We start from the raw sequence: 16338 nt of genomic DNA, 5'->3' as shown, positions 1-16338 counted from the left end.
GGTCACCTTCAGTAGAGTGCTATATGTCATAGCTCACAGCAACCTTCAACTCTTGGGCTCAAGTAATTCTCTTGCCTCAGCCTCCCAAGTAGCTGGGACTACAGGCACCCACCACAACTCTCAGCTATTTTTTGTTGCAGTTGTCATTGTTGTTTAGCTAGCCTGGGCTGGGTTCGAATCCACCAGCCTTGGTGTATGTGACCAGCCTTGGTGTATGTGGCCAGCACTGTAACCACTGTGCTACGGGTGCCAAGCCTATTTTCTTTACTTTTAAACATTCACCAAAACAGAAATCACAGGAAAGCCTATGTGATGACATCATTCTAAGCAACCTAAGACTTGAAAATTCTCCTGAAGCCATTTCAAATCAAATAGCTGATTTGTTAACTAGACAATTTATATGGATAATTTAAAGACAGTTATATCAGAGTCCACAGCTATACATATGGTCACATAAATTCAAAATTTTGTTTGCAAAATTACTAAAAGGAAAGCCTTATCACCTACACAGATAAGGAAACTAGACAAATCCTGGAGCATTCTAATTAAAGATTCCCCTAGTGTGCCATTCCTTTACAGAAAGTTGAAATAACCTGTACTATACTGACAAAAGGTCATGATTAATGGATTATCTAAGGCTTGGCTCATAGACACCTAAGCAGATGGTTAAGAGATGCCAATAGTTTTGGACCCGCTGACATAAACAGTGAATAAAGACTATAATCTAACTACTGACCTGCGTGTTTTTTCCTTATCCTAGCTCACTCCTTACATGTAAACTCCATCTTTTCAGTATCTGTGTTACTGGTTCAGAAGAAGCCATAAAAAAACAACTTCATAGTAATCAGAATGTCATCTAGCCATATATTATTAATGTAGATAATAGTGAACAGTGGCCAATAAAGTTTTATAGTCCTTTAGAAAAAGTCACATTTTTTTGGTGACTCACACCTGTAATACCAACACTCTGGGAGCCTGAGACAGCCTGAGCAAGACCCAAGTCAGGAGTTGTGGCAGGCACCTTTAGTCCCAGCTACTAGGGAGGCTGAGGCAAGAGGATCACTGAGCCCAAGAGTTTGAGGTTGCTGTGAGCTATGACGTCACAGCACTCTACCCAGGGCAACAGAGTAAAACTTTGTCTCAAAAAAAAAAAAAAATCACATGTCATCTGCAAAATACTAAGCACTGTATTTGGTATACAGCTAGAAACAGTGAAATATTAAATACACTTAAGCAGATTGTTTCCAATAGCATACAGAAAGTATAAGTAATGTCAATTGTCCTAACAAATCCAAACTGACAAGTATTTACTTAAAACTGCACAACACACTCACATTTTTTCTCTCCGTAATATACTGAAGAACAAGTCCCAGAACTTCTGCCGCTGCTGCATACACCTCTTTATATTTCACAAAGGACATATTATTGACCAAAGCTTGAAAGTACCTACAATAAATACAGACAATAAGTATGCTTAAAATAACCCAGTCTGTTGTTTGACATAAAAAATTAAAATTTCCCTCCACTACCTATCATATTAGGAGCACAAACTGCAAAAATCTGAACATAAAACAATATCCATTACACGTCTGAATCCACATCCCAGTCTGCATTCGAGGGCCTGGGCATTAGAACAGAAGAGTGCAGGTGGCCGACAGCTCAAGCACACAGAACCACATGCCAGTCTCCCCTCGTGGGAGACACAAGAAGTGGCAGTGAGGGGGAAGGCTATTGTGCAAGGTTAAGAGGCACTGACTGCCGCTCAGAAGTCCCACTGGAACAAGACCAGGACAGTACAATGCTGAGGAAGAGAAGGCCACAGCCAGAGGACAGGCAGCGCAAGGTGCCATTGTAGGCAGCACATCTAACTACCAGCCCCTAGCACTGACCTAAGGAAACTGCAGCGCAGAGCAGCAGCCTGTCTACAACTGAGCGAGCTCCTGCAGAGCTCTTAACCCTGGCATCTCAGCACTGAGGTCGCACAGTTTCAGCACCAGTGATGGGTGTGATGGGACCTGAGTCCAATACCGAAGGCCCAGAGACAGAGGCTGCGGCGGCTGGGCAGAAGCCTATGGGGCATCCACAGGTGAACTTGGACTTTGGTGTCCTTGAAGCAAGGTATGGAAGTGCCCTTTGTGTTGTCCCTGACCTGACAGCATGTGTCACATCTGCTACTCCTCACCCAGGGTAGGATAGCTGAGCCCCAACAGGTCGAGCACAGGGGCAACAAAGCCCAGCACCCCCGCAGACCCTCTACAGCCAGAGGCCCTGTTAGGATGCAGCTTGTACAGCCCCCATCCCTCTCAGCGATATGTGTTGAGAGTATCAGTCCACAGAATGACACCCTCACCTGCAGACATATGCATGAAAACCCACCCATTTAAGTAGAAAGATTTTTAACATGGGTTCTGGCCCCTAAATTTATCAAAACTGAACTATGCTCTAGTCTGTCAATCCAATTCAAAAAGATTTTAACCTAAGATAGTCAAGCAGAAAACAAGATACTCACTGGAGACTCTCCACACCACACTTTGGGTCATGGGGAGGCAAGTCATTGGCCATTACGATGCCTAGTAATTGAATTCCTACTGAATTGTCCTTAGAATTAGGATCTTTACTGGAAAATTTTTCAAATATTAACCTTAAACAAACACAGGAGAAAAAAGAGGCAGGTATAGAATTACATTTCAAATTATATTGTTCTTCTATCACATCCTTTAATTAAATTTCATTATAAACACCATTTACAACATGTTGCATTTTAACTTAAATTTCCTAACAATATTGCAAATACTAGTAAACATATACCTGTAAGGGATGGATAAGCAATCCTTCCAGCATTCAACGAGGGTTTTTATAATTTCAAGGTTGTGTCTAAATACAGCTCTTTTTGGATGAAAGACATGCTTCATTAGGAAATGGAGCAACCGATTTGCTAGTATTTCATCTTTAGGGACCCCCTGAAAAGGTATTGAAATTCCACATTAACATGTAGCATTCCATTCTGTTTTTTTTTTTTTTGAGACAGGAGCCTCAAGCTGTCACCCTGGGTAGAGTGCCGTGGCATCACAGCTCACAGCAACCTCCAACTCCTGGGCTCAAGTGAGTTTCCTGCCTCAGCCTCCCAAGTAGCTAGGACCACAGGCGCCCGCCACAACGCCCGGCTATTTTTTGGTTGCAGCCGTCATTGTGGTTTGGCGGGCCAGGCTGGATTCAAACCCACCACCTTGGGTGTACGTGGCTGGCGCCTTAGCCACTTGAGCCACAAGTGCCAAGCCTAGCATTCCACTCTGGAAAGGCACTTTTTAATTCAAAAGTCCATTTACAAAAAGAAATCTGGCCTTTTACTGAGGAGTCCAGCCTCTAGTTAAAGCCCTGTGTGTGACTTTTTAGGGGTGACCTCAAGCAGTGGTGAGGGCTTTCCCTGGCAAGGCTTGGGAGCCACTACCTCTGCACAGAGACACAGGCACAGCAGCACCACCGGAGCTGTGGTCTGGGACTTGGGCTCCAGCCAGCCAAATCCTCAGTGTTTCTGCATTCCTCCTTAGAGCCTCCACTTCTAGGTCCCTTTACTTGAGGCCCTGGCCAAAGGTCCTCTTCAGGGAAGAAGGGGACACCATGAAGATGCTTCCCACTCTGATGCCCGATAGACAGAGCTTTTCCACTCTGGGAATCCCCTTGGCAGACACCACCTCAGAAACCATAAAATAGCTAAGCCTTTAGTTTAGGCTCCTCACCAGTGATCACCTGCAATCAGTGTTGACTCCCCTGACTGCAGCCCAGTGTACTGTTCCTAGGGGGAAAGTGAACAGGGGAAATTGGTGCTTTTCCCCTCCAGTTTCAGCCTCTTGCTTATACTACTGCAGGTGAATCTTTTCACTTCTTGTTGCTTTTTTATTTTTTTTAAGAAACAAGGTCTTGTTCTGTTACCCAGACTGGAGTGCAGTGGTGCAATCACAGCTCATTGTAACCTTGAACTCCTGTACTCAAGGGACTTTCTGCCTCAGCCTCCTGAGCAGCTGAGACTGCAAGTGTTTACCACCACAACAGATATTTTTTTAAATTTTTTTATAGAGATAGGTTCTCACTATGGTGCCTGGGCTGGTCTTGGAACTCCTGCCTCAACCAGCCTCCCAAAGTTCTAGTATTACTGGTATGAGCCACAGAACCAGCTTGCTGGGACTTTAATCACCTATGTGACACCTGGCACTTCCATCCTTTCAAGCTTAGCTGAGCTCCTAACATCTATATCAATCTCTTCAATGGCTCCTAAGTTAAACTGAACACTCTTTTAATTTTTTCATGTTATTAGGCAGACTATAAATTATTCAATCACTTTATGACTAAGAAGACTGAAGATGGCTTTCTGTGAGATAAGGGAGGTAGGCACAGCCAGACACAGACGCTGAAAAGGCTACACATGCTGGTCAGGTTTGACAAAGCTCTACCTCAAACACCTTCACATGAAAACTTCTGTACACATCGGTGCCCAGTTTAAATGAGCAGGCAAAGTGCCAGCACACATGGGTCTGCGCCCCATGTCTCGTAGCACAGGGTCACCGTCCAGCAGGTGCCCCCTCAGCCCACATGCTCACCAGCCCAGTCACAACCAGCACTCTGCAGGGAAATACCGGCAAACAAGCAAGCCTTAGAACCCCACACTCAGGTTCTGCTGATTTTTAGCTTACACATAACTTTTGTAAGGACTGTTATATAGTTCCCAAGCTCCTTGTAAGCAAAAGCAATAAATGAAACAAAATCAAAGAAGTACCTGACAGCTTAGCAATGAAAGCCAGGTAAGAAGGATCACCAAAAGCAAAGAGAACCAGAGCAGGATGAGTAGTGGGAACAGCACAGTCACATGATGACTACGTGAGTTACCTAAAAACTGTAACTCAAGGTCATACAAGAAGCTTGAGCTGTGGGGCATGCGCACTATAGGACATCAGCAAAGAAATAATATATCACTATATAAAAGATGCATCAGGCCTTACCGCAGGAGTAGCCACGCCTGTCCATGAAAGAACAGTAACCACAATCTCAACCACCAAGTAGTGAATGCCTTCTCTTTCGCTAATTTCAGAAACAGCCAGCTGCACCAAGGGACCGAGCCAGTGCTTTGCAAAAGGGCGAAAGACCTATAGGAGAATTTAAAATTCAAATGTCAATGAATCATTCTAAATAACCAAAATATTAACACAGAAATATCCTCCATCAGCCAAAATTTTATATTATGACTAGACCTAAGTGCAAAACAGATGTGAACTCCAACAATTACCCCCACTTGATCAAATTAGATTCTCTGCTGAATTATCTCTTCATGGGCTCCTGAAATGATTCAATGGAAATAAATCCATTACTGAGCTTTCCATTATTAAAACCTTTCTGATATAACGGTGCTTGGAGAAACCAATATCAAAGTATTCTATAGCAATCTTCTCTGTCCCATCTGAGTAACAGTCAGCTATTGAAAATTCTTTTACTTTATGCCAATGGATAAGATATAGGAAAAGTGAGATTACAAAATTAGGTAGGAGGCTCAGGGCCTGTGGCTCAAGCGGCTAAGGCGCCAGCCACATACACCTAAAGTGGCGGGTTCGAATCCAGCCCTGGCCCGCTAAACAATGATGGCTGCAACCAAAAAAATAGCCAGGCCTTGTGGCGGGCACCTGTGGTCCCAGCTACTTGGGAGGCTGAGGCAGGAGACTCACTTGAGCCCAGAAGTTGGAGGTTGCTGTGAGCTGTGATGCCACAGCACTCTACCCAGGGGGACAGCTTGAGGCTCTGTCTCAAAAAAAAAAAAAAAATTAGGTAGGTGCATGTGGCTAATTTTTTTTCCTACTTTGTTCTGTATTACAGAAATCATTCACTTTTATAAAGGCCACATGGCAGCCTTTATAGCACAGTGAGGAAGGCACCAGCCATATACACCCAGCTAGCAGGTTTGAACCCAACCCAGGCCATCTAAACAACGATAACAGCAACAAAAAAAGGCTAGGCGTTGTGGCAGGCGCCTGTAGTTTCAGCTACTTGGGAGGCTGAGGCAAGAGAATTGCTTAAGCCCAAGAATTTAAGGTTGCTGTGAGCTGTAATGCCACAGCACTCTACCGAGGGCAACGTAGTGAGACTCTGTCTCAAAAATAAATAAATAAAGGCCACATGCTTAGGTCTCTGAATCTACATAAGACATATTTACTCACATATCCACCCCTTGCAGGACAGACTGAAGAGCACAGTCCAGCCTTTTAACCTTCCATCTTCTCTCTCAAATGTATTCTTAGGGGCTTCTTACCTACTTTTCTTACAGCTTAATCTGTGTGGTTTCAAATCTTTCTTGATCATGCCCCACAAGAAAAAAAAGAAAAACAAGACCACACTCTTAAGTATCCACTTATTTACAAATAATATAAATGAGCCACTTTACTATGGTATTAAACTATAACAAATACTTAAGAGGTTGAAAACTCTAAGATAAATGAAAAGTTCTACTTTTTTTCTTCCATAGGACGAGGACCACTTTCAGCATCTCCTTTTGAGAACCACTGTCCCACCTGCTCAAGGGACATGTCATCAGGCTGCCTCAGAGGCCCCTCGCAGCTGCATTATGGATGCAGGCAGTAGCTTCCTCATCAGCCTGCCTGTGCCACTCAAAGAGAGAAATCATCCAAAAGTCAAACACCCAGCTCCTTTTTTAGTAGCAACCACGTCAGTATGTGGAAGGAATGAGCGAGAAGTCGCATGTGGTCCCACGTGTGATGGGCTGAACTGCATCTCCCAAATAGCTGTTAAGTTCTAATACTCAAAATGTGCCCTTTTTGGAGACTGGCTCTCTATAGAGATTATTGAGATTACTAAGGGCTCTAATGTAACATGACTCTTTTACTTACAAAATAGGGATACTGGGGGGCAGCATGTGTGGCTCCAAGGAGTAAGGCGCCAGCCCCATATGCCAGAAGTGGTGGGTTCAAACCCAGCCCCGGCCAAAAAAAAAAAAAAAAATTAGGGATACTGGGATACATGGACAGGCATCTGGGGGAAGGGAGTGTGAGAACACAGGAAAAACATCATCTATATGCTCAGAAAGGCCTGAGGCCACCAGGAGCAGGGAGCAGCCTGGAAGAACTTTCCCTCACAGTCCTCAAAGGCAACCTTTCCAACATCCTGGCCTCAGACTTCTGGCCTCAAAACCTCTGTTTAAGCTCCCAGCCCTGGCAGGCTATAACCGGAGCTCTAGGAGCAAGGAAGTGAGACCTAAGGAAAGCAGACCCTTGCAGCCCCAGACCTCCCAGTGAGCTTGGCCTTGGGCCCATCACATCTGCAGAGCTGCCAAGGAAGACTTCCTGGGGGCCAAGAGGAAGCAGCTCCTTACTGCTCACTGAATGAGCCTAGCACTCTGCTCAGCAGGTCTGCCCAGCTGGGTCCACCCACCCTGCCAGTGCTGCTGCTTCTGCACAGGGTACACTCCTATGCCCACCATGATTATCCACGCCCTCTCCAGACTACTCTGAGTTTCAAAGGTAGAAGACGCCCCTTTTTGGCTTGGGGCCTCACCAATTGCCTAAGAGCGTGTCGTTTGTAATGCAGTGTTAGCAGGAATATTTTCACCATTTTTTTTTTCTACTATAACCAAAGAAATTTGGTAGCCATGAGAAAGTTAGTACATTTGAGCAGCACCTGTGTCTCTGTGGGCAGGGTGCTGGCCCCATATACCAAGGGTGGAGGGTTCAAACCCACCCCGGCCAAACTACAAACAAAAAATATCCAGGCATTGTGGTGGGCGCCTGTAGTCCCAGCTACTCCGGAGGCTGAGACAAGATAATTGCCTAAGCCCAGGAGTTGGAGGTGCTGTGAGCTGTGACGTCATAGCACTCTACCAAGGGTGACAAAGTGAGACTCTGTCTCTAAAAAAAAGAAAGTTGGTACATGTATTTTATACAAAGACCACTTCAAACTAATAAAGGTTAAATTATGTGTTTTAAAAGAAGAACAAGAAGATAAATGTTGCTGGGTAATTTATTTGGAGAACAAGTATGTCATGCTCGGTACCTTTCTATCTTCCTTTGTTGTGGTTTTCAAAATAGATTCACAGAATTATAAAGAACTGTTAAAGAAATAAATTTCTTACCTCTTCTGTATTAATAACAAGCTTGGCTAAGAAGAGACGGATATTTAATGGTACTGATGGGTTTCCAAGTTTGCTATGGAGAAATTGCATCCAAGGAGGAAGAGCTCTTAGTACTGAACCCTGAAATAAAACACTCAGAATTACCTAGAAAAAATGGAATAAAATAACCACACATTTTGATATTATCAGAAAACAATGACAAAGACAGACATGAACAACAAAAACTCATGCTTATTTGATATGCAGTTTGGTTTGGTCTTCAGTATTAAAAGTTGATTCTCAGTGTGATTCCAACAAGTGCTAGTGCTAACAGAGAACACAAGTGGGACGCACCTCCTCCCCCAAGGGGGGACTAAGATGCTTGTGCATGTGCTGGACCAGCGCTGTCATCGGGGCCATGCACTCGTGCTGGTTGAGCTCATCCATCTCTAGCTCCAGGGGACCACCTGGCTCCATGGGGTCCTGATGGTCCTATGAAGAGGGAAAGAGGGCATCCTGTGAAGATGCTCCATGATGTGAGTGTACGGCTATTAATAAAATGTGAACACGAGAGTCTCGTTTGGGGGTTAATATCATATAACACTTAGGCAATGATAATTTGGTCATAGTATCAGATACACTTGGTGGGTTTTCTCACTAAACGACTAGAAGATAAACAGAATTCCTCATGCTTTCCTTACGTTCTAGGAACCTATTTTATACAAAGACCACTTCAAACTAATAAAGGTAAACTTTACTCTAGAACGCCCTAGAGCCCTGTATCCCTCAGTCCTGCCTTCTCAATCACTCCCCAGGGGGCGCCTTCGGTCAAACTCTGCTGCACGGGCCTCAGACTCCCTGATTTCCTCCCTCTGCTAAAGAAATCTGACTTCTCAGTTTACAGGACATAAGGCTGGGCTTAGATCTTGGAAACTTCTCCAAATGAAGTCTGTTCTCTGAGGACAACCTACAGACAGAGAACTGCCTTCCCATAGAACAGCAAGGCAGAGCTGTGACCCTCCCCTCTCTCTCTCGACAAAACTTCAATAGTACTCTTGTAATGTGTGAAATGTGATCATCACCCATCTCCGGAAACGACTAGTGGGAGGATTAAGGTCTTGGGAGCTGTATGAATAGCTCTGAACTCCAGTTGAGAAATCAAATTGACTCATTTCCTCACTCAGGCTGCTATCTGCCAAATACGACAAGGAAGACATATAACGAGGACCATCTGAAATACAAACGAGAAGAAAGCATGTGCATTCAGACATGACCAGTGAGAAATGCATCTCCCTAAGCTCAGAGAAAATAAAAGTAAAGGACACTTTTAAAGGATGGACTTCATCAACCCTGTTATTTTTTTTTTTTTTTTTTTTTTTTTTTTTGAGACAGTGCCTCAAGCTGCTGCCCTGGGTTGAGTGCCATGGCGTCACAGTTCACAGCAACCCCCAACTCTTGGGCTTAAACGATTCCCTTGCCTCAGCCTCCCAAGTAGCTGGGACTACAGGTGCCCACCACAATGCCCAGCTATTTTTTAGTTGTTATTGTCACTGTTGTTTGGCAGGCCCCGACTGGATTCAAACTCACCAGCTCTGGGGTATGTGGCTGGCACCTTAGGCGCTTGAGCTACAGGCGCTGAGCCAGATTTTTTTTTTGAGACGGAGTCTCACTTTGTCACCCTGGGTAGAGTGCCGTGGTGTCATCATAGCCCACTGCAACCTCAGATGACTAGGTTGCAGTGACCCTCTTGCCTTAGCCTCACCAGTAGCTGGGACTCCAAATGCCCACCACAATGCCTGGCCAGTTTTTCTATTTTTAGTAGAGACAAGGTCTCACACTTGCTCAGGCTGGTCTAAACTCCTGAGCTCAAGCAGTCTACCCACCTCCGCTTCCCAGAGTGTTAGGATCACAAGGTGAGCCAGCTCGACTAGCCTAACCTTGCAATTCTTAACCCATTGTTCAGGTCAATAAAGCAAAAAAGGAACAGGGCAATGATCTCCTTTTGTTTCTGTAATTATTTAGCAGTTAATACCTACTGTCATAGACAAAATTGAGTTAAATTGGCTCTCATTTTAAGATATGAGTAAGAGATTTTCTTTGCATTAAAAATTTCAGTGATGTACATTTTGACCCAATATATCTAACACAAATATGGAAAGAAATACTACTGAAAAACAGTTCCTCTAAAATACATAAGGGATTCAGAGAACTAAATAAAAGTTCAAATTTTATCCTTAGGTCAAGAAACAATGATAAAAACTATGAAAAAAAATTAAACAAAAATCCTAACAAGGAGCATGTGAAGGGACAAAGGGTTCACTTTAAATTGGGGGGCCCTCCTCCAAGGGTGACACTGACCAAAAGTCAGGAAGAGCACTGGTGTCTGGGGACTCTAATGTTAGAGGAACAGCCAGTGCAAAGGCCCTAGGACAAAAGTGAGCTGGCACCCACAGGCCAGGATTCCCCTTCAGGGTGCAGTGACCAGGAGGGAGGGCTGTAGGAGGGTGGCCAGCAGTTCTGGGGCCTTGGGCAGCTCTGTGCAGAGAGGGATGAGATGCAGCTGGAGATTCAGAACTGAGGAGAGGCAGGATTGGATTTATCTTTTGACATAGTTTTCTTAATGTATTGAAATAATACACAAACATCCTTACGCAAGCAGACTTTCCACTGATCTCACAGTTTTTTTTAAAGTGTGCAATATCTGGCTCGGCACCTATAGCTCAACTGGCTAAGGCGCCAGCCACGTACACCTAAGGTGGCGGGTTCGAATCCCCAGCCCGGACCCGCCAAACAACGATGACTGCAACCAAAAAATAGCCGGGCGTTGTGGCGGGCGCCTGTGGTCCCAGCTACTTGGGAGGTGGAAGCAGGAGACTCGCTTGAGCTCAGGAGTTGGAGGTTGCTGTGAGCTGTAATGCCACGGCACTCTACCCAGGGGGACAGCTTAAGGCTCTGTCTCAAAAAAAAAAAAAAAAAAAAGTGTGCAATATCTGAGCACCAACTGGCCACTAGAAGACCTTTTCATGTAGTTAAAGGTTAGCAAATTATGCTTCTTCCAAAGTAAAATTGTATTTGCTACTTAAAAATAATTTTTTTTTCAAACTCAATTTCCATGTTTTGGAGTAGTGAAAATATTTTATATATTAAAAAAAATACCAATTTTTAGAAGCATTTCTCATTATTTTGAAAACATCCTACCTGAATCCCCACTTGCTATTTCCCTGGCTTCTTTCCTAATTTCCATGTATTTTTTCTTTCTTTCCATTGGAACCTATTAGGCAAAACAAATACACAATTTAAAATATTTCAGAACTGTGCTCATATTTTGCTGTCTTAATAGCAAATCTGGCAACAACAACAATAACAAAACCACAACAAATTATGAAATCTTAAAACTTTCATTAAGTTTAAAAGCACTCAAAAATATCCACAGAAAAGAGATAGGTGAGTATCCTTTAAGGAAGCCTCTCCCCCGGATTCACCCACCTCAGCTCTGAGATGGCTCACTCTGCAGCATGCTGAGCTTTCACGGCCACATGCCTGGACCACCAACAGGCTTTACTTTATCTCTGAGCCTCAGTATCCTCAACTATACAGTTACAATACACCACAGCACCTAACAGTGTTGTTGTAAGACGTAAAGTTCTGAAGTAACATATACCATGTGTCTAGATGCTTAATAAATTGGTATTGTTATTTTTTTGTTTTTTAGTTCTTTGACATATGCCTAGAAAAAAACCCAAGTCTATGCCAAAAGGATACAAGGTAGGAAGCAACCATTCACCGGTAGTGATGCGGCTGAGCAGTAATAAAGCTGTCTGTGCAGAAATGTGCAGGTCATGGTGTATAAGCTTGGCATTCTTTCTACCTTCCCATTTCCAATGGGCTATAAAGACAGCAGCCACCATCTTCTCACCAAAGAGCTGAGGCTGGCATGGTACTCTGAGCTTGGCTAAAACCAAATGTGTTCCATCCGCCAGAGCAAGTCCTCCAGTTATCATTGTAAGGCCCCATCATCATGCCCAGCTGCCTCAGCAGTGCCACAAGGCTATGATTCACATTGCTGCTGGTCTCAGCTCCTTTAAAGGAATTTATTCAAAAACAACTCAGGGATATGTCCAAATAGCTCCTTTTACTGGCACTGTTTTTCCTTCACAAGTCAAGACATAAAGAAATCAAGTCCTGGTGAATCTTGTTGCAGTTCACTGAGACTGTACCTTAAGCTGAAACTGCCAATGTTTGTAGCTGCCAGTTTTTCTAGCTGAACGCAGACATTACAACTTTTCCCTGTGAGCACTTGATAATTTTTTAAGCTTAGAAACATTAACAATTTCACTCACCTCAACTTCTACAGGAAAGGTATAGCAGCGTTTCAGGTCTACCAGATTCTCAAAAATAAGCAAGTTCTGTAAATTCAAAGATCACAAGGATATCTAAGTGGCAGAGATCCTTATAACTGACACACTACTGAACTGATGCTACTTCATAACCCATGACTTCAGCTTAAAAATATATCTGCAGAACTACAAGAAAAGAACTGCATCTTCAATATCATGTGAAGGTGCAAATTACAGTATAACTTTAACTCATATGATACAACCTTTGAAATCCTACCATGAAAGCAACAGTGAACACCTCAAGAAAGGCCTACCTTTTCTGGTTTTTCACTGAACAGAAAACCTTGGTAAAATTTTAGGTCATCGAAGACACAACAGATGACAGAGATGGCACAGTTGTACGCAGCACAGTGATAAAGTCTCCTCCTCCCCAGCAGCTGAGTCTCCCCAGCCATGTTCTCCGTAAACGCATTGTGGCACAACCTGCAGAGGACAGCCAGGGTACGTCAACCCTCTGGAGACCCCTGCTCACGCCCCACAGTGCTGGGGTGTGAGGATAAGGACATCACATCTCACAGCAAAGGTAGCCAAAGTGCATCTCACGGCAAGATCAGCACAACAACAGAGGTCAGTAAAGAGGCAGGGATGCAAGGAGGATGCCAGCAGACCAGTCTGAGATGCTAGCAAACAAAGTGAGGTTTGTCATAGTGTCTGAGCTGAGTCTGAAATGTAAGTGAGCCAAAGGAGAAACACATGAGGGCATTCTGAGAGAGTCACTCAGATCAGGGGCTAACCCTGGTGGTGAGAGAGCGGAAGGAGGTGGGTTCCTGCGAGAGCTCACATGCAATGCTAAGGAGCATGGACATCAGCCTGAAGGATGGAGTTGCTGCTTCTGCAACAATACTATCTGGTTTGCAAAGGAAGAAGTATTTGCTATCTGGTTCTTTACAGAGAAAGTTTGCTGGTTCTCTTAGTCAAACAACACAGCTCATGCCTGTTGCCCAGCGACTAAGGAGTCTGAGGCAAAAGGATTGCTCAAGCCCAAGTCTGAGGTTGCTATAAGCTACAACACCAGGGCACTCTACCCAGAGCAACAAAGTGAGACCGTCCCTAAAACCAGAAAAAGTCTGCTGATGATCCCTGCTCAAAAAACCAGGTGTCTCTGAAGGGTTCTAGGCAGTGAAATGAGACCAACATCAGACTCACATTTCAGCTGTCCCTGTGACCAGCACAGCAGCAGAGTAATGAAGGATGATGGCACTGATTTAATAAATGAATTCAGACACTAAATGAGGTCAAACAAAGGGCACTGGGAACAAGGGCAGGGGTTTTAGAAATACTGAGAAAAATAACATTAGCCAGATTTATATGGTGACATGGAGGGTGGGAAGATAAAGAAGAAAAAAATATAACTCCCCAGTCTCCATTCTGTGCCAATGAGTGGACGGTGGCCTTGTGCACTGAGGAGGTAAGATGAGAACTAGGTAGGTGGAGATGCAAAATAAGACATCACAAAGTTTGTGTTCAATGTTTACTAGGAGGAGAACTTCGTTAGAAGACTAGTTTTAGAGAAAATATACTTAATTACTTTGTGTTTTATAGAATGTCTGTTAAAAAATATTTACCACTCCTTTAATTTTAAATTATAGTCAGGAAAAAAAATATCCTAAGTCCATTCTTACTGTCAATCATAGCACTAAAAATACACCAGCTATGCAGGGGGAAAAACCAGCAGGGGAAGGATAGCAAAAGAAAAAAAGTTATTCTTTATAAAAGATGTGTACAGGAAGAAAACATTTATTATGAAATAACATTCTAAATTAAAGTTCACCTTGGTAGTTTGTACATAAGAAAATACAAAACTATAAAAGTATTTTAATAAAACATTTACTAATGTTATATATGTGAATAAAAATGTATGCATCAAAACCATTAACAAATCAAATCCAAAATTAAGTAAAATCTTACTTAATCAGTGTCTTTGTAAGTTCATTTCCTTCTGTAATACAGGAGCCATGGAAAACTTGATTAACTTTAGATTCTTTAGAGTGAACATCATCTTTTGGAAGACGAGAATACATCACCTCTAGCATCTTATAATAGCCCATCTTCTTGGTGATTTGAGTATCAAAGGCAGATTCATTTAGCTTAAGAAAGGTAACAAACAATTACCTTTGACTTTATAATATGTGAAAAATATCTTACTGAATATATCCAATTTTATAGTTAATATACTTTAGATTTAGATTAACAGTCAAATAATGCTAAATCATTTCAATAAAAGAGCACCCAGTTCTCTAGGTCTAAAACATGGGTCTATACAGTGCTGTGTTTTGTTGAGTGAAGTAGGAAATAACATACAGTGTCTAAGTAGTGAGCTCAGGGCATATAATGTTTGTGCAAAATCTGATTGGAGCTACGGGAGCAGGTGAAAATCCAACACATTTTCAACTATTTTGATGTCTACAGTAATAATGCATTAATAATGCCATGCTATTGCATATCCATGATATGTCCTAATATGATTCTTAGGGAGGCTAGATGATGTCCTGCTCCTCCACCCCACAAAAGATACCGGAAAGATGCCCTAATCCTTTGAACTTTGACTGTAACTTCCTCAAATGGCAAAAAGGGCTTTGCAGACATAATTTATTTGAGGACCTTGAGATGGGAGATTATTTTGGATCATTCGTGTGGGCTCTACACGAAATGATATGCACCCATATAGCAAGGATGTAGCAGGAGTGTAGATAGACAGGAAAAGAATGTGCCAACAGAGGCAGAGACCTGATAGTGCCAGCACAACCACGGGCCACTAGTAGTTAGCAGGGGCTGGCAGAGGGAGGAAGAGGTTTTCTCTCCAATCCCTAGAGTGAGCACGGCCCTAATTGATTTTGGATTTCTGGCCTCCAGAACAATGAGAGCACAGTGCTGCTGCTTTTGGCCAACAGATCTGTGGTGAGCTGTCATAGCAGTCACAGAACGTAGACACACATCCCATGTGGCCACAGGCTGCAGAGGGAATGCTCCATGAACAGCAGGTGCCACTCAGCTGAGCACACAGTCCAGAAGATACTAAGAAGTACAATACCTTTGTAAACCTGGACTTTAACACATCAATGGCATCCACCACGATTTTGCTAAAGAATTCTCTTAATGCATCCAGGCTGCAGTGCCACAACAGAGTAAGCAGAACACGATCTACAAATGCTTGCCGAGTGGTACTTAAAAGTAGCTCATCCCTCCTGAACATTCTGCATACACTTTCCAGAAGGCCTACTTGTGTAACACATGCACCCCTAAGAACAAAAGATAAAATTACAATGACTATTCAGGCTTTGAACAGATATTTTACAAGTGCCTATTACATAAGAGCCAAAGTAATACCAACAATTATAAAATAACTTCAAGGATTAAATATGCAAAACCCACAAAATACAAAAAGCATTTGCATAAAACCAAAATGTTCTAATCAAATTTAGGCATAGGAAGAGGTTTTTGTTTACTTTCAAATCTAATCTTGTTTAAAGAACGCCTGTTTAAAGACTCGGGTGCCTCTATCTCAAGCAACTAGGGTGCCAGCCATATACACCAGAGCTGGTGGGTTTGAATCCAGCCCGGGCCACCAAACGACAACTACAACCAAAAAACAGCCAGGAGTTGTGGCAGGCGCCTGTAGTCACAGCTACTTGGGAGGCTGAGGCAAGAGAATCGCTTAAGTTGGAGGTTGCTGTGGGCTGTGATGCCACTGCACTCTACCCACGGCGACACCTTGAGACTGTCTTTAAAAAAAAAAAAAAAGAATGCCTGGAAGAGGCTCAGGCTTGAAACTCCTGAATTAGGATTTAAAAATCCTAGTCTCGGCTCGGCGCCCATAGCTCAACCGGCTAAGGCGCC

General features: G+C 43.2%; 1 protein-coding gene across 1 annotated transcript in view; it reads right to left on the bottom strand.

The window, feature by feature from the left end:
* Positions 1-16338, bottom strand: part of PRKDC (protein kinase, DNA-activated, catalytic polypeptide) — a 186463-nt gene that overhangs the window by 75782 nt on the left and 94343 nt on the right. Inside the window, exons 41-52 of the mRNA XM_023508282.1 lie at positions 15533-15740; positions 14410-14588; positions 12756-12924; positions 12445-12510; positions 11303-11375; positions 9187-9335; positions 8459-8596; positions 8126-8245; positions 4995-5138; positions 2809-2960; positions 2510-2641; positions 1335-1446 (exon numbers count right to left, since the gene is read on the bottom strand). Coding sequence (XP_023364050.1) covers positions 1335-1446; positions 2510-2641; positions 2809-2960; positions 4995-5138; positions 8126-8245; positions 8459-8596; positions 9187-9335; positions 11303-11375; positions 12445-12510; positions 12756-12924; positions 14410-14588; positions 15533-15740 — 1642 coding nt within the window. The remainder of the gene's footprint in view (positions 1-1334; positions 1447-2509; positions 2642-2808; positions 2961-4994; positions 5139-8125; positions 8246-8458; positions 8597-9186; positions 9336-11302; positions 11376-12444; positions 12511-12755; positions 12925-14409; positions 14589-15532; positions 15741-16338) is intronic.

The sequence above is a fragment of the Otolemur garnettii genome, unplaced genomic scaffold, assembly GCF_000181295.1.
Source record: "Otolemur garnettii isolate 467f Iridium unplaced genomic scaffold, OtoGar3 scaffold00237, whole genome shotgun sequence".
Taxonomy (NCBI): Eukaryota; Metazoa; Chordata; class Mammalia; order Primates; family Galagidae; genus Otolemur; species Otolemur garnettii.
Note: the sequence above shows the minus strand (reverse complement) of the source record. Positions and strands in the feature narration are given on the sequence as shown.